The sequence below is a fragment of the Drosophila hydei genome, unplaced genomic scaffold, assembly GCF_003285905.1.
Source record: "Drosophila hydei strain 15085-1641.00,03,60 unplaced genomic scaffold, DhydRS2 tig00008116-arrow-pilon, whole genome shotgun sequence".
NCBI lineage: Eukaryota > Metazoa > Arthropoda > Insecta > Diptera > Drosophilidae > Drosophila > Drosophila hydei.
This window is the reverse complement of record NW_022045829.1, coordinates 1,637,088-1,661,334: the sequence shown is the minus strand read 5'-3', so window position 1 is coordinate 1,661,334 and position 24,247 is coordinate 1,637,088. Positions and strand designations below refer to the sequence as shown.

Below are 24,247 nucleotides of genomic sequence, written 5' to 3'. Positions count from 1 at the left end.
TAAAAACTTAGTTTAAACACTTTTTTTTATATAAAATAGTAAGCTAATCGTTACATACACTGGCATGGAATTCATTTTATAATTAATAGAAATATATATATATATATATATCTATCTATATTCGTAGTTATCGAATCGTATAGATTTACATATTTGTATACATATATATTTAACTAAAATGCACGCATTATGTGTCCGTCGTGTGGCAGAAGATTTATCTTATCTTATCACAAGTGAACATCACGTCTCGATGATAGCTTTACAAATTACAATTTTGTTTAACTTAAATATAATAAAATAATTTAATTAAAGTTAAGTTGATTTAAATTTGTATATAAGTACGTCAGGTAAATTATGCAATCTTGTCAATTATTTTAATTTGTTTTTGTTTTTTGTTATTTAGTTTTCTTCCTCTTTGTTTTTAAATTAAGAAATTATCACAAATTGTTTTGTAGCATTATTTTCTTGCTGTTTTTGTTTAATTATTTGTCAATTAGAGTTTGTTGAATTGTCAAGAATTCGTTGAGGACTCGCCAAGGACTTGTGCACCTGCACATTACCAGTGATCCATATCGCGAATGCGTTCCACAGGCGGATTACTGGGAAGAAAAAAAAAGATATATTAATTCTATTTCAAATTTATGTAATAGATTAGTAATAAATAATATTAATTACGGCAGCATTCGGGCCATTGCATGCTTGTGCAAAGGTGATATTTGCACGGCAGCGGAGGCTATGCTGGAGCCCGAGTCCTGTGAAAGGGTGCGCTGCATATGATGCATGGGATGTGCGCCGACTGGACCGCCGCCCACAAACTGCAGCTGCTGCTGATGATGATGCTGGTGCAGCGGATGCGATTGCGTGGAGTGCGACGAGTGCGGCAGCTGTTGGGCACGTCGAAAGGGATGGCGCCAAGGACTCTTGGGTGCATCGCCCTGAAATGCTTTGTTCTCCACGCCGCTGCTAGAGACGCCGGCGGGACTGCCACGACGCGGGGCTGTGGCATGCTGTTGCATATCACGCGCCTTGGAGCTGAGGCGACGCAGAATGCGCGAGCCGAGACCAGGCGGTTCCTCTAGACCGCGACTGTTGCGCGGCTTACGATAGCGCACATCGCTCGACTCCTCCAATATAACATGGCGATCGTATGGAGTGCCATAGTAGACCTCCAGCACCGTGGAAAACGTGTGCGGCCAGACCAGATCAATAATGGAGATCAGCACGCCGGCTATAAAGCAAAGAATGCCTGCAATGAAAGACACGTGAGAGAGGAAGCGAGAGGTTTGAATTACGGCTGCCAACTCACCTGCAACCAGGACCAGCCAGTAACACCAGCCAAAGTGAAACTCCAGTCGACCGCCCTCCAGAAAGATGCACAACGGTCGCTGCGGCAGCAGGCAGTGATAGCCCACTGAAGTGCTGACGAGTAGGGCGCCAGTCAAGGCTTTGAGATAGGCTCCATAGCGCGGCACCGCCAACAGCAGCAAATTCATAAGCAGCCACGAGGCCAGAGAGGCCCACAGCATGATGCTGGCAAAGTAGCCAGCGGCACGATACTGACCACCCCATGAGAAGCCCTCGCGACCCAAGCTAAAATACTCGGCCACCGTGAGTATGGGAAAGGGCAAGCCGCGCTGCAGAGCCAAGCGATAATTGGCGCTCATATCGTTCGCTCCCTCCCAGCTGAAGCGCTCATTGTAGTCAATGTCTGGCTGAGTCCAGTTGCCAATGGGAATGGCTGTTGAGTAGAGAGAGAAAGAGAGAGAGTTAGAGATGAATAACAGATTTGTTGTACATAGAGATTTTAACAGAGCATAGCTTAACATAATATGTTAATGCTAATGAACATATGTTATGAATAACAAATAATTTCTAGGAGAATTTCTTACATTTTTCATAGTGCAAACTAGACAAACGTGTATTTAGCTTAGATTTGTCTTGTAATTGATTATGGGAATTTTTTGGTTATATGTCTGAAATAAAAAATGTTCCTAGAAAGCATTTATAACTTATACATTTTGAATAAGTTGAGCTAAAGAAGAACTCACAAATAAATAGCAAATATAAATATATATAATATTTATAAGCTTTGCATTTATTTATTCAAATTATGATTAAAAGATAACTTTTTGAGGGAACTATTTTAAAATAGTTTTTTAAAATTTTCCACTGCTCTTAAGTTGAATATTTTATTTAGGTTTTTAATTTGGTTTCCTTTATGTATATTCATTTAGCTTTAATCATAAGACTAAAACTTAGTTGAGTCATCTTTTATTGTGTATATATTTTTTCTGATATTATTTAAATTATTTTATGCCATCTGTTACTGACGTCTTCTAGTAGACTTTCGAAAAAATAAGAATTTGATGTCTTTTTACTTCAAGTTGCCGTCAAAAGAGATCGTCTTTCAGCAAATCTTTTCTCTTTGTTTTTGTTCTTGTTTATTTATTTTTTTTGTTATTATTCCTCTTCTTCATTTTTTTTTTGCATATTTTGTCACTCGGTGCCAGACACTGTGGCAACGCGCGCGTCGCCACGACAAACAACAGAACAAAAAAAAAGTTCAAATCATATATCATTTGAGTTTTGACTTTGGAGTCTTTTGATGATGATGATTATGATGAAGACCCCCTTTAACTGTTAAAAAGTAACACCAAAAAAGAAGATTAATGGTTTGCATAAACCAAAATGCTTTTAGAATTAAAAGCACAAATTGCTTGAAAATCAAAGCGCGTGGGCCGCTGCCCAAAAGATCTTTCAAAGTTTCGAAAGGCAAAAGCACAAAATTAAAGCGAGCATTGATTAAGTTTCTCCATGGGACGGCTGGGCGATAAAGATATATATATATATATGCACATTTCATATGGTCTTCTTCCGATTACGCACTCAACTTAAATGCAATTAACATATAGTCATAACTCTATAAATTTATACAACAATTGAAGATTGCAAGAGTTTTTATTTGACTCCACGCAAAGCAAATAAAAAATATTATTTATAAATTATGCAAATGTAATGCCAAACTAAGTAAAGAAACTAAGAAGCAAACAAATAAAAAAATTTAAAAAATTAACAACAAATATAAGAGGTTAGTTTGATAAGTTTAGTTTGCCAGCTCTACTTTGTTCATTGTATACATTTCTAGCTATAAAACTGTGCATTTAGTTTTTTCCTTACAATATGTCTCAGTCTATGTCTCATTATATACCTCTGACTCTCAGTCTCTTTATCTCTCTCTACGTGGCTCTCTCTCTCTGCCTCTCATTCTCTCTTTCTCTGTCTTTAAATATGTCTCTCTCTCTCTCTCCCTCTCCCCGCCTGCTTTCACTCTATCTCTTAATATATCTGCCCCTGACTATCATTCATTCTCTCTCTTCCAGCCTCTACCTCTCAGTCACTTTCTCTCTCTTTATACCTCTCTCTCTCCCTCTCTCTGCCTTTCAATCTGTCTCTCTCTTTCTCTTAATGACTTTAAATCATTAAGACCTTCATTATTCTACTCTTCAAATATCTCTTAGCTAGTTCTTTATATAAGCTTGGCTAGAACTTTTAAAATGTCCCTCGCAACTCGCACACTCGCTAAATTGGTAGCTGTTCGAAAGCGCGTGCGCTGTTGTAAACCGGAAAATGTTGACGAATGTTAACAAAATATGCAAACATTTGTTGCTGTTGCCATTGCTGAGCAGCAACTGCAGCAATTGATTATGCGATGTTGTTGTTGTTGCTGTTGTTGCACTTATAAGCCGCTCACTCGACTTGGCTTGTGCTTAGCAGTTGTTGTGGTTGTTGTAGCTGTTGTAGTTATGTAAGGTTAGCTTGAGCTAGCGTCGAGCCATTGACAATGAATTGCAAAGTGCGAACGAAGCCAACGAACGTGCAACGTGTGGGCTGCAGCCAGGCAGCGACCAGTTGCAATGCGTTGCACACACGTTACGCATACGCCGCGTGGCCGTCAGTTTGACGCGCTGCAGCCAGGCAGTGAGGCAGTCAGGCAGCTGCAACAGTTTCCGGCTGCGACAGGAAGTGATTTTTCAATTGCTTTTCATAACTGCGAAGGTTGCAAAATTGTTGCTGTTGAAGGTGTTGCAGTTGCATGGCCGTTGTTGTTAAACAGTTGGCGTGCCAGGTTGCGGCCAGGGTTTTGCTGCTTGTCAAATGAACCGTTACAATGTAGTGTTTGTCAAGTAGTTGTCAAGTGGACATTCAACTGAGTGTCAATATGTTTTTCTGATATAAACGAACTACAAATACTTTCGATAAATCTGTTCTGAATACTCAACTGGCTCAGTGCATTAGGAGTATATCCGCTCCATTTGCTCTTTATCGATGTACCTTTCACATTTGCTCTATCGAGCGCTTGCCTCTCGAATCCGATCAACATCTGCATTATAATAGCGCTTTAATCTCCCAGCTAGCAATTAGCATTGCAAATAGTTCAACAAATTGAACCGGTTGAAACAAGAAGCAGAGGAAGAAGAAGAAAACGCTCAGTTGCCAAGCCCAAAAAAAAAAAAAAAATAAATGTGTTGAATTGCGATCAGCCATCGACTGGGAAATCGTATCGATTCGGCAGTTTAATGACTTTTTATGATCGATCGCAGACGCTGCGTAGACAGTTTTCGATTGGATTTTCCTATTTTGGGCGCAACCAAAAACCTTGGCTCGAGTTTAAGGCCGATTGTGAATTGTCTGTCGACAACATTTTGAATTGACTTGACGTGCTTATGTAATTGTCAATTGAAACAGATGTAAGCTTATATATATGTCTAATATATTGTAAAAGTCTGAACAATATTTGAATTTGGGCACCACAATTGGCAGACAGAAATTTATAAGCGGCTTACGCGGCGTATGAGTCACATTACAAATGATAATCACTATCCGTTTCTTATGAGCGTGGGAATTAGGTTCGCAAATATTCGCTTGGAATTTATCGAAATCATGTATAAAATAACTGAGCAGAGTATGAATCCAATGTTGTTGCCCTATACACTCTTTGATCTGGCGCTAATGGGGCATGATGAAAGCAGAAGATACTGCTATATTATATAATCCCACTATTATTATTAGCTATAAAATAATATCTAAAGCTTTTCTGATTATACAATCAAAATAAATAACCGATAAATAATAAACGAAATAAATATCGATTACTGGCATTGGTTGCCTGACTTTTGATACCATTTGATCTTCGAAAACATTTATCTTAAATATTTGTAAACCTTAGATCACTTCAAACTCAATACCTGCCATAAGTTTATTTAGTAAATGAGATAATTTCTGTTTTAATCAACAACAAAAACATGCTGTTAAGACATTAAAATAAATAAATAAATAAACAAATAACAAGCGCTCTCATTAATTAACAGTTGCCAAAAACTTCCTGAAACTTGTACTACAAAATAAAAAACTAAAAAGAAAAAAAACCAAATATCGTAGACAGCAAAAATAATTAAAGCCAAGTTAAGAGCAACAACAAAAAATTACCATATCTGCGGCAATAAAATTGATGTTTTCCTATTTGATGCTTGTGGCACAGCGCGAGGCAGCGAGGCAGCTCGCGCTTAAGTACAGCACAACAACAACGCCAACAACAACAGAAATACGCATAGCAACACAACAAAAAATAATTGTTGTTATGACTTTTCATAATTGTGAAGTGATGATTATGCTGATTTCTGTATGTTGACTTTGCTGCCCCGCCAAGTGGTAAGCAAATGGCCAAAGGGGCAGGCAGCTGGCGGGTATGGAGAGTAAAAGAGTAGGTGTCACACACACACACGCATACACACACATAATTTGGCAGCAACTGTAGCAAATATGAATTAATAATCAGTTTTTGACAATAGACCAAAGGCACACGACAAAGCGACAACAACAACAATAATAATGATGAAACACTAAAACTGTTTAACAACGCTTCCGAACCGCCTCCTGCTCTATTCCCTCCGCGTGACAAATGTGTGTAAAAATAAATAAATGTTCCGCATATGTCATCGTTTTGACAACGCTCGAGTGCCGCATGTCCAAATTCATAATAAATGCTCGCAAATAGAACTTGACGTTTTTTTATTGGAGAAAAAATAGCAAAGAAAAGTCAGACAACAAAAAATAAATACAAATTTGAATAAAACAATATTTTAGAAGACATTTTACAAAACACATTCAACGAGTGGGCGTGTTCGTCTTAAGTGCTGAGCAATAAATAGAATTTAAGGCTTGAAGTTTTTTTTTTTGGCTAAATGTGAAATCAATCCAAAGATATTTATAGAGAATGTCTGTTAAGGTTATAAATAACATTTATATATATAGAATATATATCATATATATATCCATATTTCTAGTCAATTAAAGCTTGCTGTTGAATGTATTATTCAACTATGATCTTTCTATGCAATTCTCAAAAATTTCAAGACTCAGACTCTGATCCTTAGATTTGTATTAGGCTATAAACATCTTGCTCTGCTCATAGTCTTACCAAAATTTACTCGCTTGAGCTGTCTCTTTATTCTCTTTTCATTATTGAGCTAAAGTATTTATTTTTTAAAGTTTTGTTTTAATACCAAAGCAGTTTTATTTTACAATCTAACTTTTTAATTAAAAATCAGTTTATTCCATGCAATTTGCTACATTTTCGTAACCTTCACTAAGAACTTTTTTGACTTTATATACATTTTTCACATACTTATCTCATTGTACATTTCGCTTTGACTTGCATACAAATCCTTGCAAATTCTATGCCATATTGTTCAATTAACATCAATCAAAGTTTCAGTGCTGTTCCCCAAACGTTAGACAACTTCTATTGTTCAGTTTGATGCATTAGTGTATTCCGAGTTGAGAAAAAACTTGTTTGCTTAGTCATTTGACTGTAGCTTGGCAATCAATAGCCTGGCTATATAAGGCCTCAGCAATTTACAGGCGCCTGTGCGGAGCCACTGCAACTGAACTGAAGCCAGGTGCGCAATAAAAAGTCCAAATACACACAACTCCAAAGCACAAATGCCTCCAAATGCGGCGGCTCATGGAGCGTGACACACACCCACATTAAAAACATCATCGTGATATCGATATGCAAGGCAAAGCTATATATAAACTCCTGCCACATATTAAAAACTTGCAACTTAAACTAAAATCAAGCAAATTGGCTCCAAAAATACCAACATCATCAGCATCATCATCATCATCATCATCAAAGTCATTATGATAATGGCAATAGTAATGGCTAAGCCGCAATCAAAATTATTACACCTAGACATTTGATATTTGTAGGTGAATAAAGACTTTTGACTTGACATTGCATTAAAGCGCTTCAATTTCAATTTCAATTTCAATTTTAATTTGAATTCAATTCGAGGGGCCACAATTAAGTTGTCAGCTTTGGCCTATGCTGAACTACTCAATATAATCAGCCTGCCATAAATTGACACACGCAATTATCATATTCAAATATAGTATAACGAAATAGCAGTGAGTTTGAGTTGAAGACCAGAAGATACCCTGTAACCAATCACACATGGCATCTATAGACTACGCAGGCAGATCTGCTAATCAACTCTGATACACTAATCTAAACCATTGTCAGCACGTACAGGGTATCAAAGCCCAACTACATTAAATACTTGAATACTTTGGCTGTCTTTATGTCAGTCAACTTGAGCAACAACGTTTGCCCTTTTGGTAAGCGCCGCCCACAAGCTGACACACGCCCACAAACACACACACATACACACAAATGACAACAATGCCAACTCACAGCAGTTCGAAATAAACATGAAGCACTTTTGGCAGCATTTGTTTCGAAAACAGCTACTGAAACATTGAAAGACTTAACTGGGAAGGGGCAGGGGCTAAATGGGTGCAGAAAAATGGAAGTTAGCAGCTAACGTAAAATCTGTATTATAAACCAAAGAGCAATATGGCAACCGACATAAACGTTGGCCAGCCAAATTGCATGCAGTTAAGTGAGCTCAAGCGGCAAGGGAAATAAAAGCAAATACTCTGGCAGCCAGAGGCAGAGACAGCATAGAGCAAATCGAATGGAATCCAATGAAATTGAAAAGGATTTTGACATTGTAGAGTAAGCTAAATATTGATAAATTATACTGATACATGTATATAAATAATATATATTGTATCAGCGACTAAGAATTGAAATGTATGTGTATCTTTATATCTTTATATCTTTATATCTTTATATCTTTATTGCTATCTCTATTTCTATCTCTATCTCTATCTCTATCTCTATCTCTATCTCTATCTCTATCTCTATCTCTATCTCTATCTCTATCTCTATCTCTATCTCTATCTCTATCTCTATCTCTATCTCTATCTCTATCTCTATCTCTATCTCTATCTCTATCTCTATCTCTATCTCTATCTCTATCTCTATCTCTATCTCTATCTCTATCTCTATCTCTATCTCTATCTCTATCTCTATCTCTATCTCTATCTCTATCTCTATCCCTATCCCTATTCATATCCCTATTCATATCTCTATCCATATCCATATCCATATCCATATCTCTATCCAGATCCATATCCTATCCCTATCCCTATCCCTATCCCTATCCCTATCCCTATCCCTATCCCTATCCCTATCCCTGTCCCTATCCCTGTCCCTATCCCTATCCCTATCCCTATCCCTATCCCTATTCCTAACCCTATCCCTAACCCTAACCCTATCCCTGTCCCTATCCCTATCCCTATCCCTATCCCTATCCCTATCCCTATCCCTATCCCTATCCCTATCCTTATCACTATCCATATCTTCGTTCGTTCTCTTTCTAATAGAGCATTTAAGCTTCGCTCAGCTAATCAACCGCATACATATTCATATATATACATACATATATATATAATATATATTTATATATCTTTGCTGTCTCTTAAGTTTATTGTTATATGTTATTTATAGGTTGTAGCTACAGCTTGGGGCTGACTTGGTTGATTTAACATTTGACCAGGATTACTTCGATTGGCATGGCATTTTGAATTGATTCACTGCGTCAGCTTCAAACAACAATTTCACCTTTTTTTCTATTGTATTCAAACCTCTTCTTCTTCTTTATAGTCGTTGTTGTTGTTTGCTCGAGTGCACGAATCAATGAATGAACAAATGTGCGATTGAGTGAGTGACTGACTGACTGAAGCAAACAAACAAATGCGAATATGCATGAGTATACACTGACGAGCAAAACTGTAACACATGTTCAATGTTCTCACTTCAACGGTCTGTATAATCTTTTCTACTTTATGCATGATTATGATTATAGTTTTATTTTGTTAGTGAAATATTTGTCTCTTTTATCTATAAATTTGAAGACATTTGATTAGCGATAAGAGAAATACAATGGCAAAGAGTAAAAAAAGTCAAATGTTACAGTTTTGCACTCACAGAGCAAAACCTATTTACTTTTGTTTCAAAGCTTTTTTTACCATTAAAGCTTATTTGTTTTCGTTTAAATCGCCAAGCCTTGATCATTTTAAGTCATTTTGCAAAATAATTATGATGGCTGATGAGAAGAAAAAGGAAATAATCGAAATATTGATAGGGGGCGAATCCGTTAGGAAAGTGGCTAATAAATTCGGTGTTAGCCACATGACTGTGCAGTGTTAAAAACAAAAACAGTTCAGAAAACATTAAAATCAATAAAGGAGGCCGACCGCGACTTTTAAGCCAACGTGACACGCGCCACTTGACTAACTTAGTTACAAACAATCGCGACTTTACGCCAATAAAAGCGGCTAATGTGTTAAATTTAAATGCCAGTGAGTGGACAGTCCGTCGCAGTCTCGGCAGATTGGGGCTTAAGGCCAATGAAAGAAAAAAAAAACCATTTCTAGCTAAAAGGCACATTAGTTTGCGTTAGAAACTGTGCTATAATGCATGAAAATTGGGGTCTAGCTGATTGGGATGCCGTAAGTTACAAATAAAAAGCTTAAACAATGCTAAAAAAAATTTTTCAAGGTTATTTGGTCAGACGAAACTAAAATTAATCGTTTTAAGTCAGACGGACGATCGTGGTATTGGACTAGGAATCCCACAGTCCAATCGGCAAATACAGTGCGGTGCACGGTGGCGGGTCCATAATGGTTTGGGGCTGTATTTGTACAAATGGAGTTGGGCCCTTAGTGTTAATCGATGGGATAATGCGTAAGGACCAATACCTAAAAATTCTGCAAGAAAATTTGGGAGGAGTCATTGGCAACATGGGTCTGGCTGTTGAAAATTGCATATTTCTGCAAGACAATGACCTAAAGCACACATCCCATTTGACGAAAAATTGGTTATTGAACCAAAAGTTTCAAACTATGAAGTGGCCACCGCAATCTCCAGACATGAATCCCATAGAAAATGTATGGAGCCATCTGAAATCGCAGCTTGCGAAATATGCGGCCCCTCCAAATGGCAGGATGGAGTTATGAGAGAGAACAAAGGACGTTTGGTACTCGATTCCACCTGAAATGGTGCGACGCTACACGCAAAGTATGCCAAACCGTATAAACAACCTCAAAAAATCAAAAGGGCTGTGGACCCGTTATTAAAAAAAATTTAATAAAAATATTTGTTTAAAAATATTTGCAGTGCAAAACTGTAACATTTGACTTTTTTTACTCTTTGCTATTGTATTTCTCTTATCGCTAACCAAATGTCTTCAAATTTATAAATAAAAGAGCCAAATATTTCACTAACAAAACAAGACTATGATCATGATCATGCATAAAGTAGAAAAAATAATACAGACCGTTGAAGTAAGAACATTGAACATGTGTTACAGTTTTGCTCGTCAGTGTATATAGTTGTGCTTGTATGTGTCTGTGCGTGTGTCTATGAGTGTATAAGCCCAGTTAAAAGGCAGCGCGTCAGCAGTCACTTGTGCGAATATTTCCGCAGGTGTTGAGTGGCATTTTATAGGATTGTTGTTGCTGCTGGTGCTAGTGCTGCTGCTGCTGCCGCTGTTGTTGTCTATGCGGGAATCGTGACATGCAGCTTGACTTGGCACTTGGCCATAGAGCACAACACAAATCCAAAAGCCGTGCTACCTGCTGACGTCACACCCTCAACTTTGTTTTATAAGCAAATCTATTTAAATACATACATATATATAGAGATACATATATTTGTTTACGACGTCCATGGCGGCAAATCAATTAGCCAGGCCCAAAACGTACGTAGTCAAAAGGCCAAATTGCAACTGCAACAGTTGCTCCAAACGTACAAATTTAATTAAAATCTTTTTGAATGCCGATTAAAATCTTGAATGAAAATTGCTCAATTGTTGCCGCTTGCGACATATTCGAGCCGATGCCGCTGCTGCTGCTGCCGGGGCTGTTGCCTGAGCGTCGTTTATCTTCCGCTTGGCATCAGTTGGCAAAGGGGCACAACAACAACAACAACCACAACGACGAACAGCACCCTAGCTTGGGCATATTTATCTTTGCTAATGAATTACAAAAACAAAAACGGTTTTTTGGTAATACATTCATAATCATAAACCAGTTGGCAACAAAAGCCATTCAATCAACAGCACGAAAAGCGGGCGGGCCTCATGGAAGTTAGGCCTGCTGCTGGTAGCTGCTGCTAGATGCTGGTGTTGTTGCATTTAGTGCTGCAGTTAAGGCTACTGATTTAATAACTTTTAAACATAAAATACATATATTTTTATAAAACTCATAAACACACTTTATCAAAATGTGACGAGGGCAGATCAGAAAACTGAAGAAAAAAACAAAAGATAATGCAATTCTGAATATGCCTTGAATAGTTAAAGGCAACTTTAGGTTTATGCCCTAAAAAATATATTGTAAAATTAAGCTCGTCCAATACTCTACAACAGTTATTATTATATATTTCTTATTTTGTAACATCTTTTTTCTTATAGTTTGAAATAATAAAGTTAAAAAAGCAATGCATTTTTTTACTATGTTAAAAAAAAAAGATTTAATATATAAATTTCAATTTTGTTTATTAAAGACGTCGCCGCAGAGCCCCATAAAGGTATTTCATATAAGAAGGTTGGGACGACTTTGGTGACTCTGCCGCAAGACGACAGTTTGCTCAAGGCTGACAGCATGTAATCATTTTGTAGCATTTTCAAAAATTGCAAAATTTTTATAAAAATTAATTTTAAAATAAAAAATTTCTATATTTTGTAACCAAACTGCCCATAGCAAATATAGCCAACATATAAGAATATTTTAATATAAAAAAGATTTTAAATTTAAAATAATTGAAAGTTTCCCTTAAAACATTTTCTAGAATTTATTTAAATTTCTATTTTCATTGTGACAGTGCTTAAAAACAAGTTTCTATTCATTATAAAACATTTATACAAGCGACTATAGTATATAAACGATTTACTTAATAAGTATTATATATGTACATATGTGTATAAATTCTTATTCATATTGTCAACTCACCTGCTAGTGTCACATTGACGTGCATCAGTCCGATGTGGGTGCCAATGCGGGCGGGCAGTTTCTCGCGTGAGAACGCTTTGTATGGTGCAATGATTGTTGCATGTGCCACATGCCAGGCTGAGCCCAATCGGGTAACTACAAGTAGCAAAGAAGAGGCAACAGCAAATGAATATGGAATTAACATGGCAAAGGCGATGGCAGGTAAATACTCACTCAGTATGACTAGACCCACAAAGAGACTCAATGTGACCGTCGAGAATGTTGTGAACTTCTGTGAATATGAAAACGAGATGTCGATTATAATGAGATGTGTGTGCGTGTGTGAGTGTGTTTGTGTGTGTGTCTGTGTTGTAAGTGAAACCGTAATTACATAAGACGTAAGCGTTTTAAAGCCAGTTATGGCCAACGACTCTGCCAATTGGTTGACTAATTGAATAAGCCAGCCACTCAATTGGCCAAACTAGCTGTGAGATTGTTGCTGGGGAGCAGGAGACGTAAAAGAAAAGGGCGCGCCAGGCAAACAGGTTATAGATTTATATCTGACATCTATTTGAAAACGTGCCGGCGATTATGATTACAGCTGTCAGTGTTAAATACGAAACGTAGACAAGACGGCAGCAGCGTGAGAACTACGTGTACCAGTCCAGGCCCAGCCCAGCCCAGTCTAAGATATCATTAAGTTAATTAAAACGTAAGTGATACATAAAAAATAACGCCTATATAGCATAGAACAGGTTCTTTGGCATTGTCATACTTAAGTAAAGTCAAGTCCTTGACATGCGCATAAACTAGTTCGAGGAACTAGATTAAAAAAAAATAAGCAAGCAAAATAAAGCTCTTAACTACGATTTCCTGTACAACTGGTTTCATAAATTCTATTAAAAGTTTAAAGTTCAACTATGAAAATATGAATTAAATTCTTTGGCTTAGATTTTCATAAAGGTAAATACCTTTAGAGCCCATTCCACACTTACCTGTTTACGCACACCCGGAAATATGACAAGAAATGCCACATAGAATGTGGCAAATAGCACAGATACAGCCACAATGGACACATCGCCCGTGACGGGTGTTCGATTTGAGAAGGAATAAAGCGTTGGACCGCCATCGTCTCGAAATGCGTCGAACCAGCCCTTCATGCTGGATATATTTATCCTTTATGTTGCTGGTGTCTGCAAAGCAAAATGGAAAATAAGAAATTAACATAAATTATTAATGGAAAAGTTTGAAAAATATTTTGCAATATCTTGTAATTATTAGATGTGAGCTCAAGAGTCAATTAAAATACAGATTTGCATACCTCATGTGCGTGCTTAAAGCAGCGATGCCTAATTAAGCCAAGACCAAAAAGCTAAAGCCACAACCGTACACATCGTGGGTAGCTACGACTTACTACTATATGCAGCCACAAGAAACATAAAGAAATAACAAGCCAAAAGATTATAATTTTGTTCGATCGAGCTTTGAATACTCTTTCGCAGCTATTTAATCAGAGAAGCTGCACAAGAGTTAAGATCACTGAAATATCAGCGAAGACGATGTCGTAAATGAGTGGTTCCGAGATGGAAGGCCCAAGAAAACAAACGTTTTTTTGTCAATAAGCAGCAAATGGAATCTCCAGTTTGGAATGGCGGAGTAATTTTCGCATACTTCACATACAATTATATCTATATATGTCATTCTAATCAACATCATAATCATTATCACCAATATCATTAACGAAACCATTAACCATCTTAAATGTAACATACCTACCATGATCCTTTTTATTATTACAATGATTATTATATTTATTGTTTTTATTATTATGAATAATGCCAATAATTACCATCGCGGTACAGAAGTGAATCACTGTTGCGACTGAGCAGCAGAACATCTGGCAGGCAAATGATCAAGCACAGCAAGCGAAATTCGGATGACCGAGTTTCACTCAAAGACTACAAACAAAATTAGAGAGAGAATTTTTATACTCAAACGCGAAGCAAACGAAGTTGGACTGGAAGAGAATATTGAGCAACTTATCGGGAATTTTGCTATGATCGCGAACATAGTCTATCGTTAACATGGACACATGTTACATATATGTATTATTTCATATGTACTATGTTATTTAACAAATCGAAGATGTTTCATTCTTCATTCAACATTACAAACATATGTTCTGCAGGCCTAAATTGTTCCCCCCTAAATTTTCCCCTTTTACATATTTCATAACACACTTAGAATGCCCACTGGCAGAGTATATCAAAAATATAGAAGCCAGCTGCCAGTAGTTGCCAGATGCCAGATGCCAAGTAGCAGATGGATTTGCACTTTTACGGCTCGGAACGGATCGGTTTGGTTCGTGACTAAGCGTTTATGTTGCAGATAGACCCCAACAAATAAAAGTCGAGAGATGAAGATGGAGATTTCAACTGTGACTGAAGCTGAGCTATAGACAAGTGACAGGCAGCAGCGGCTCAGTGCAACCAATCCAGCTGCTAAATTAGTTAAATAAACAAAGGGCAGCACAGTTAAGCCCCCCGCTAGCCGGAAATGTAAAGCTAAGTCCAAATAGAAATATGATTTTAAAAAAATGAATTAATAACTAAGCAAAATTAAAAATTGAACAAAGGAATTGAATTTTCAGCACTCGAAATAACTTGTTAAAAATAATAGATTCGAAAACCAGAAATGTCTACGATTTAGAACCGGATTTAAGAAACAAAACAAAACAAAAGCCGTCGCGGGAGGGCTCCACGTCGGCAGCAGCAACAACAACAGTAGAAATAGCAACGTCTATAATCATCATCAGCTGTTGCTTAGAATGACGTAGTCAAAAGATATAATTAAGTGCCAATCAAATTGAATAAGAGAATATTAATAATACCTTAAGCATAACGAATCTCTAAATACCCTAGCCAAAATGCGACCTACACTAAATTAACTAACCATATCATCTGTCAGAGCTCAATACAGACTAACTAAAATTTGTAGACTTGTGTTTCTTTATAATTGGTTTTTTCTTTTTTGAAAATCCGGTTTTTTAATCAATCGCCACATATAATACATTAAAGATTTGAAAATCAAGGCGTTGTTGTGATTAAAGTTAATAAAACAGATATTTGGAAAATTTTATTTATATATACTTCTTATATCAGTTGATGGTAAAAGCAATACAATAAGCATCATAAGCCTTTGCTGAGTCAACTTTTTGAGAATCACCTAGAGGGATGTTTACCGAAAACTTGGACTTCATGGCAATCACTTAATGAATTCACTTCTCACTTAACTCAATTGCCATTCTAATAATTAAATTTCAATTAGCATTTATCTTGCTATACAATACAACACAAACTTATACAACTTAATGTTTTTTATATCCATTTAAACGGACGAAAGAAAGAGAATTGAGCATACGCAACGAGTTACGTATGCTGGCACGCGGATGTAAGTAACGCTTTTGTTATTATTGAAGTCTTCAAGTGCTTAAGCAGCGAAACAACGGGGTTTTACCCTGGCGGCGAATACAAGTTCTGACTTTGTGAAAGTTGAAGACCTGGGCCGCCCTGAGGGCCACATTCAGTGTCTGCGCCACTTAAAGATAGAGAGATTTAACGAAGCAAAAGTCGAAAAATATATTAAAGCTTAACTTCATTGCGTACAGTGTGTGGTCAACTAGAATTGTTATACTGTTATACTGTTGTACTCTTTTGTCAATTGTATAGTTCGGATTTGCATTCTGTAATCTAAAAGTTTCAGTTTCAATAGTCTCAGATTGAAAGCCGCATTTCAATTGAACTCAAAAGTGTTAACAGTGGGTTGAGGATACCTTTTACCTTTCAATTGGAGCTCAATTTTCTTTACTTTTACTAGACTCCAAACATTCACTTGTAATTTCTTTCAGTGCTTCAATCCATTATAGCTTATAAATGCACTTAAAATTTCTTTCAGTGTTTCAATTAATTAACAATTCTTTAGCAAAGTTCACTTACCAAACTTGTCAGTTAATACAAAACCGGCATATAAATATCGTTGTTTGTTTGTTTTTTTTTTTCGTTGTTTTATTTTTGTTATTTATTTTTGTAAATTTTTTTGTGTTTTTTTATTTTATTGATAATCGTCTCGTAAACCAATTCACAATTTCGTTCAATTTTTAATGCATTTAAGACACGAAGCGACTGCTACTAAATAATATCTAAGCAATAAAATTAACATTTATTAAAATCAATTGATTTATTGATTACGTTTGATTAATGAATCACGACACATTCACACATACACGCACACACTCAATCTGCAAAAACGATTCATGCTAAATTACTAATATGTTTTTTTTTATTTAATTTTGATAAAGTTTTATTCGTTGTTGTCACAGCTTTTTACATATGTTGGCAAAATTTTGGTTTTTTTTTCACTTTTTATTTTTATTACTATTTTTTATTTTTAGTTTTATTTGTTATTTTTTCTTGCACCCACTTGGCAATTGCTGTTGTTGTTGTTTGGCACTGCATGAAACTGGTTTTGGCTTTGGCTAGTCAACGCCGCGCAACTTAGCACATAAATTGCATTTTATTTTTAAAACCCGGTAATAAATTGTTTCATTTATAATTAGAATTTTTTACAAGCTGACACGAAAACTTTAATAGCAACACCAAAAAAAATATGCGTGTAAAACGTGGAATCGAAAATCTCATTGGGGTGCCTTGTATGTAGCTCTGTTGTTGCTGCCGACCTTCGCATACTTGTTGCAGGAGCTGTCGCGGTCGTCATCGCAGTGAGCGCATTATTAGCTCGATTACCTAACAACAAAAACAATGCAACTGTCGTCGCTGCTGCGGCTGCGACAGCTGCCGGCGTCGACGCTGGACTTGGCACCAAAACGTAACACGCGACGCCGCATTGCATGTGGAAATCTTAAAGCGCATTACGTTATTACGTTACTTACTACACAACGACTTAACGAAAGAAACGAAAAAAAGCTTTGCGTGTGTCTGTCAAGCAACAGACAACAACAATGAAACAGACATTACAGTTACAAAATGAAACCGAAACTATGCGATGCCAGAGCAAAGCAAAACCAAAAACAAAACAGTAGCAGCAGCACAGCAACGCCCCAGTCAGCCACCAGCAGTAACAGAAGCGGCATCCAATGCAGCTGGTGCTCACTCTCTCACTCTCACTCACACTCTCTGACTCACACTCTCGCACCGCCGCATGCTGCTGCAGCTTTTCAAGTCCAACGAAAGTGAAATTGCTATTGCTATGCTCTTCTAGCTGCTGCTCAGTTTATCTTCGCATTTCTTTTTGGTTGAGGAAATGAAGTAAACATTGAATTGACATAATCAAGACGCGGCGCGGACTGCAAATGTTTTAAAAGCTCTGTCGACGTGCGTTACAGGTTTTTGAGTCGTGCGCTGCTTTTGCTTTCTGTTTGCTTTTGGCTTGTTGCCGTTGTTGTTGTTATTGTTGGCGGCGTTGCTGTGTGTGTTCAATGAGCGCTGGTGCGTGTAAATATGTAAGAGTCGCCTTCAACCGGCTTTTTTTGCGATATTTTTGTTGCTGTTAGTGTGCATAGTTTTTGACTTTTTGCTTTACTGCGCTTTTTGCGGTGGTCAGTTTTGGCGTGGGTCAGTTACATGTGTCCGCGCAGCACATAGGAAATAAACAGCAGATGAAGTAATCGACAGAAAAATAAAAATTACAGCAGCAGTAGCAGTAGCGAATGCTGCAACGCACCTTAAGAAATTGTCGAAAACAAAAAAGCAGCAACTACAATTGTATAAATGGGCGTCTGTACACACACTTGATGCATATAAGCATATACAAACAGACATCACACAGCGAACGATAAAACGGTAAAGTGTACAATAGAGACACCAACAAAAGAGCGCACACAAAGGCAAAGGGAAAACGTGCATAAGAAATACGGCACATGTAGAGCGAGAGGGAAAGAGACAGCTACATGAATATGAGCAGACAGAAGCTACAAAGTTCTCGCATTGAATTTGAATGTTTCTCTAGTCGCTGCTTGTCTTTACGAGTTTTTAATTTGTTAATTTTTGTATTTTTAATTTTTAGCGTGGCTTTTCGCAACATTTTGATAGAATAAATAAGCGATGAGTCTCTATTGAATTTTGATTATTTTTAGTGGGAAATTTTGATGACGAGTTTTTTTTACTTAATTTAACCACTTTTTATCTTAACATCTTTTTTATATTATTATTCGCGCAGCTTTTGTAAACATAATTTCAACACTCTAGCAAAAACAAATATAACAACAAAATACGCTTCAATGCATTTGCTGTATTTTCTGCCACTATTATGTGAAAATTTGCTCACTTTTTTATTAGGTCTTATTATGTGTAATTTAATTTTATTGCCGTTAATTGCCTTTGCACACTTTTTTTGCCCAATTTTCACGAGTATATCGCATTTATTTTTTTTACATACAAACACCACAACAAAGCATAGCTACGAATTACTCGAAAGAGGAGCATATCAAGTACCGTTAGTTTTTTTCGTTAATTTATATCAACTTTATCTGAATTTTGTTTTAGTTTTTATTTTTTTTGGTTTGCTGTTTTGAATTTAGCTAAGCGCCCGGCGCATAGCACAAAACACAAAAGCATAAAACAAACCAAAAAAAAATGACAGTTTTATTTTATCTATTTTCGTTTGTACGTGTTTTCGTTGGTTATTGCGCCTGCGCGCAACGTTCGCGTCTAGTTGCTATTTACTTGCGCCGCCGCGTCCGCATCAAACGCCTGTCGTTGGCAAACTGAGCGTCGTTAAGTGCTGAGCGTAAGACAAAATACACACAGAGAGAATGATCAAGTGAGAGGGAGAGCGTGTGCGAGCGTTAAAAAGCTTTGTCACGTTAAAGCTTTTTAGCACAATGAGTGTGAATTTATGCTCTAATAAAATTCAACAGGCACGAGGGCTAAACTCCTGCTGCTGACTAAGGTGGACCTTGTGAGGCCATTTAGCGAATGCAAAGAATGCAAAAAACTCGCTCACTTTGAGACGCGGCCTCACATACAAATCAAATTTAATAAACCAGTCAAGAATTTGTATTAATCAATAGAAGGTAAAAGCAAAGCACAGCTGCTGTCACACAAAAATATTATTCAAACAAAAAATAATAATATAATTGCTGACAGGTAGGTAACATCTGCTAATTGAATTAGCATCGAAATGAGCGACGCTTGTGCAGTGCATGTAATTAATATTTAATTAACTAATTGAATTTTTAGTGTCGACTACCGTGCTGCAGCCTCTTTGATCTCCACACTGTTATATGGACATATGTATATATATATATGTATCTATGTAAGTTTGCATACATATACACATGTCTGTGTCTTTAAAGATCTTGACAGCTGCAAATTTGGCAGGCAAACACGAAGCCAGGCAGAACCACTCATAAGAGCTAATCATAGCTGTAGAGGCAGACGCATGATGCAACTTTTATGATGTGCCAAATTAGCCATAAAATACACGCACATATATATATTTACAATCTGTATTATATAAGTCTATAACATCATATAGCTTTTATGCGTACTCAAATAGTTAAGATTAGCACACAAATAATTGTTAATTTTATAGTCTTAATGCGTTAGCATTAATTATTTAATTCACATACCAAATATTACCTATATCAAAGTTTATATCCATTTAGAAAAATATGATACAATGTCAACAAAGTGGATATGCAATTAATAAAAATATATAAAAAATTATAATATATATTTATAACGATTTATAATTGCTACTAACTCGACAGTTTTGTTCTTTAATTTAAACAATATATATGTATTTATCTAGCTGTACATCTAACCATATCCACTAACATCTATGTCTGCTTGTATACATTTATAATCCTAACTATTTTGACTGCTTAAATATCTCTGTAAGCCTCTCTATCCATTTTTCATAATACTAACTTTATATTAATTTTTTTTTCAAACTCGTTTTCCGTTAAGATTTCAAGATCAATATTCATGATTAACATCAAAATTTATGGCCACGTTCGTTCTCTTTGGGCATTTTAAATTTTATGGTTTCGTCGAAAAAGGAACTATGTAAATTATCGATTATAAAAAAGTATCGATTGTTTGGCATCATCAAGTTCGTTGCTTAAGTCTTTTGTTCTAGCGCTATTTTAATGTTAAATTATGGCCTTGCCGACAGCTGGCATCAAACTTATTGAACTTCAATAATCAATAACAGCCCAGAAGCAACAGCAACAATAACAAGAAGAACAATAAACTTAGCACAAAATAATTTAACTAAATTGGCGCGCAAGGCCGTCCACGGTCAGTGACTGAAGAAGAATAAGCAGCAGAAGAGCCAACTGGATGAACTGGACTTGAAATTGAAACTGGGACCAGTTGCCAGCAAAAATGCCCTTTTTTGAAAAATTATTTTGTGCAGGCAATAAAAAAATAAATGAATCAGCCAAAAAAAAATACTATAAAAATATAAAAAAAAACAACAACAAAGAAATAACTACCGGCGACTTAATGAAAATAAAAACAAGAATCAAATGCCATACGGATGTGTCGCCAGCGACTCGGAATGCGCACAAAACATGCCGAGGACGGTCAATGGTCTTAACTAAACAAAACCAAATAAAAAAAAACAATAACAATATATACACATATATTTATAATATCTATAGTGTTAAAAGTACATATCAAGAGACGTGTTTAACTTCAGAATTCAAAACACGCGCCAGCAGCTGCCGCGGAATTTTATCCAGAAGCTAAGCTCAATGTGATGCATGACTCAAAGAAACAGAGCAAATCAAGCCAAAGCAGAAGAAGAGGAAAAATATATTTATATACATAATATATATATAAAAAGGGAAAGGGAATCTGAAGCTTATGCACTTAGCTCAAGTTCAAGGTGAAAGACACTACAAGCCGAGTTTGCTGTGCGAGTCGAGTCGAGTTAAGTCAGTGGGACATTGGGGAAGGGCAACATGTAATTATGTTAATAAGTGTATATACTTTTTATATGCCGAAAGTCAATTGTAATTGTTATTTAATAATTTAAGTCAACTGGTTGTTAATGGCAAAACAGATAAAATATCTAGTTTAGCTGGCATAACGAGTTGGGAATTCCACGATAAAATACCAAAAAAAAATGCATGAAAGATTTAATAAGTTGAATTTTTAGATATATTCAATATAATAAATCACAAGTAAAAGAAAGTAAGTTCTACTCGAGAATCAGTCCATAACATTTATTCTTATAGTAAATTTTATAATTTATAATTTTGTAAAATATTTATAGCATTTTCAAACAAAGTTTAATTTAAATTTGATCAAATTGTCACGAATTTATTTATGAATTTAATATATTTATAAAGAAATATATTTATAGTTTTTTTTTTCAATTTTGAAGCGCAGACTAAAATTTTAGTCTAAATATACACGATTTTTATGGGCTTCATATATATGACTTGATTATCGTAAGCAGATTTTCTAAACTCAATCAAGATTCCAACTCTAAATCTCTATCTTTAGGAAACCCAAATTTTGATTACATTAAGTCTCTAAGTTTTGTATATATTTATTTTTTAATTTATTATTGCTTATTTTTTGTTTTGTTCACAATTTCAATAATTCCCATAACTTATGACAAATTGGCTTAGACCACTTGAAGGTTGCATAATTATAGCTCTCTGGATGCTAAGCAGCTGCGCACAAGTTCTTCCCAAAACATATATTGTTAGCTACTGCTGCTGCTTCTTCTTCTTCATTTATATACATATAAATGTGTATATTAATGATCGCCATAATGCCATCTCACTCACACTAATGGCACCTAATATGCCCACTAATTACAGCGATTACACAAAAAGCAACCCAAATGGCTTCCTCATGTCAAGAGTTCTATGCAGCAGCCACATTCGAATCGACTGACACAGATTAGTTATGGCTATGAGCAAGCGTTCAAGTTTCCCCCGGCGGGTTCAAGAACTTAACTAACTAACGATTCTATTAAAACATTATAAACTAGAGAGCAATAGACACAGGCAGACATACATATGCTGTATAGATGTATATATGACATAGAGAATGCCCAGCAATGACAATAGCTAAGTGAGTTCTGTGGTCTGTTCAGTTACAATTAGCGCTGAGCGCGTGATTTGAAGGTATATTAGCTATATAGAAATAGTGATAGAGTTAATATATATATATATATATATATATATATATATATATATATATATATATATATATATATATATATATATAATAGTATATAGTTTCTGTTCTGTAATTCGAAAAGATATCTAAGCACATGTCAAGCTCTTGTTATAATATAAATAAAAATAATTTTAAAAATATTAAATTCTTTTGTTTTATATATCCCATATTACAAACATATCTATCTGTGCTTTATCCAGGTTTGGTATTATGTAAAAGCTAAAGTTGTTAGGCATATATCTGGCTGGAGTTGTCAAACTATCTCTGCCACTTAAGTAACAGAAATAACGATGCTTCGAACTCGACTCAGGCTGTCCTCAGTATGGAGTTTGCGTTTGTCTCATTAACCAATCAAAGTCTTAAATTTCGTGTCACGCGCGTGTCATCGCCAACGTTTGGCGGCAGGTAGTGAATGACTTAGGCAGGTGAGGATTTGCTGTTCACTGAGGCGTTCATTAAGCTGCGTCTTAGATTTTCCTTTCGTTTTGATGTTTTATTGTTAATGTGTGCGCTTAACGTCGCACCAACTACAAATTAAAACTAATAATAAATGTGGAAAAAAAACAACAACAACAACAATAACAAAATGATTGTGTGAAACTTGAGTGCGCCCCCAAACCGACGTATTATAATTATAATAATAATAATAATTACAATGTGCGGCGGGGCGTGGATGGCTAATACTAGAACTGAGCACCGCGTCGCGACCTCAGCTCCAATCAATGTGTCTGTGTGTGGTTGTGTGTGTGCGTGCGTGTGTGTGTTGTGCGCTGCTAATTAAAACATTATTTTCTGCTGAAACTAACCATGCCCCGAGGCTGAGTTTTTGCATGCGGCACATGCGAATCGATCAATAGAAGTGAAAAACAAAAAAAAAGATAAAAATAAAAATAAAATAAAATAAATATAAAAATTCGACAGACAAGTGGCCCCAAAAACAACTATTTTATGAAACGGTAGGCAACAGTTGTCAGCTGTCATAAAACCAAAATAACAACAACAAAAATCATGCGAATAAATATATATAATTGAAGAAGTTGAAATACTCTAGCAAAATTTTTTTATAAATAAAAAAACAATTATATAATTTATTTTAACTTTATTTTAAGCTAATCCAATAAGTTGAAATGTTAAATATGTTAAGAAAATATTTCAATATATAATAAATAATTTTATAAAGCTTGCCATAAATACTTAAAAGTTAAAAAATAGATGAAAATGCTTAAAAATAATTTAAAAGATTTCTTTAAATACTTAAAAATTAAAAACTTGATTGAAATACTTAAAAATGAATTAAAAGATTTAAAAATAAATTAAAACAAAATATACAAATTTGTATCCCATTTATAATATGCTTCTTCATTTAAATATGAAAAATATACATCAATTAAATTTAAAAAATATATTCACCAAACACAAAATATAATTAAAAAAATGTAAAAAAAAAAAATGCTTATTATTATTATTATACTAGAAATAAAATATAATTCACTTTTATTCATATTAAATTAGTTGAAACTATTTAGAATATATCAAAATCATATCTAAATAAAATTGTAAACTAGAAACCAAATTCTTTTGTTTTAATGTATTTTAAACTGAAAGTTGTTTTTAATATAAAT

General features: G+C 35.5%; 1 protein-coding gene and 1 long non-coding RNA gene across 4 annotated transcripts; one reads left to right on the top strand and one right to left on the bottom strand.

Annotated features, from left to right (window-relative positions):
• Nucleotides 1–424: 424 nt before the first annotated feature.
• LOC111598991 (dual oxidase maturation factor 1) lies at nucleotides 425–19,281 on the bottom strand. 3 transcript variants are annotated; one of them, XM_023314494.2, is made up of 8 exons: nucleotides 19,087–19,281; nucleotides 16,398–16,600; nucleotides 13,398–13,595; nucleotides 12,637–12,694; nucleotides 12,424–12,558; nucleotides 1,307–1,738; nucleotides 676–1,246; nucleotides 425–599 (listed from the first exon to the last, which is right to left on the bottom strand). In XM_023314494.2, the coding sequence occupies exons 3-8, from the start codon at nucleotides 13,560–13,562 to the stop codon at nucleotides 557–559; spliced, it is 1,404 nt and encodes a 467-aa protein (XP_023170262.1). In that variant the 5' UTR covers nucleotides 13,563–13,595; nucleotides 16,398–16,600; nucleotides 19,087–19,281; the 3' UTR covers nucleotides 425–556. The 3 variants fall into 3 exon arrangements, with proteins under 3 accessions (XP_023170262.1, XP_023170264.1, XP_023170263.1); XM_023314496.2 differs by having other exon boundaries at nucleotides 16,398–16,589; XM_023314495.2 differs by having other exon boundaries at nucleotides 19,143–19,281.
• LOC111598992 lies at nucleotides 19,158–19,735 on the top strand. Its single transcript, XR_003944296.1, has 3 exons — nucleotides 19,158–19,239; nucleotides 19,337–19,565; nucleotides 19,659–19,735. It is a non-coding gene; the product is annotated as an uncharacterized LOC111598992 (long non-coding RNA).
• Nucleotides 19,736–24,247: the final 4,512 nt, after the last annotated feature.

What these genes read in the sequence shown, in the direction of transcription:
- LOC111598991 (XM_023314494.2), bottom strand. Translation starts at nt 13,562, where the DNA reads ATGAAGGGCTGGTTCGACGCATTTCGAGACGATGGCGGTCCAACGCTT. An exon ending in CGTCAATGTGACACTAGCAG is followed by an intron (nt 1,739 to 12,423) that starts GTGAGTTGACAA and finishes TCTACTCAACAG; the next exon opens with CCATTCCCATTGGCAACTGG. An exon ending in GCAATGGCCCGAATGCTGCC is followed by an intron (nt 600 to 675) that starts GTAATTAATATT and finishes TTTTCTTCCCAG; the next exon opens with TAATCCGCCTGTGGAACGCA.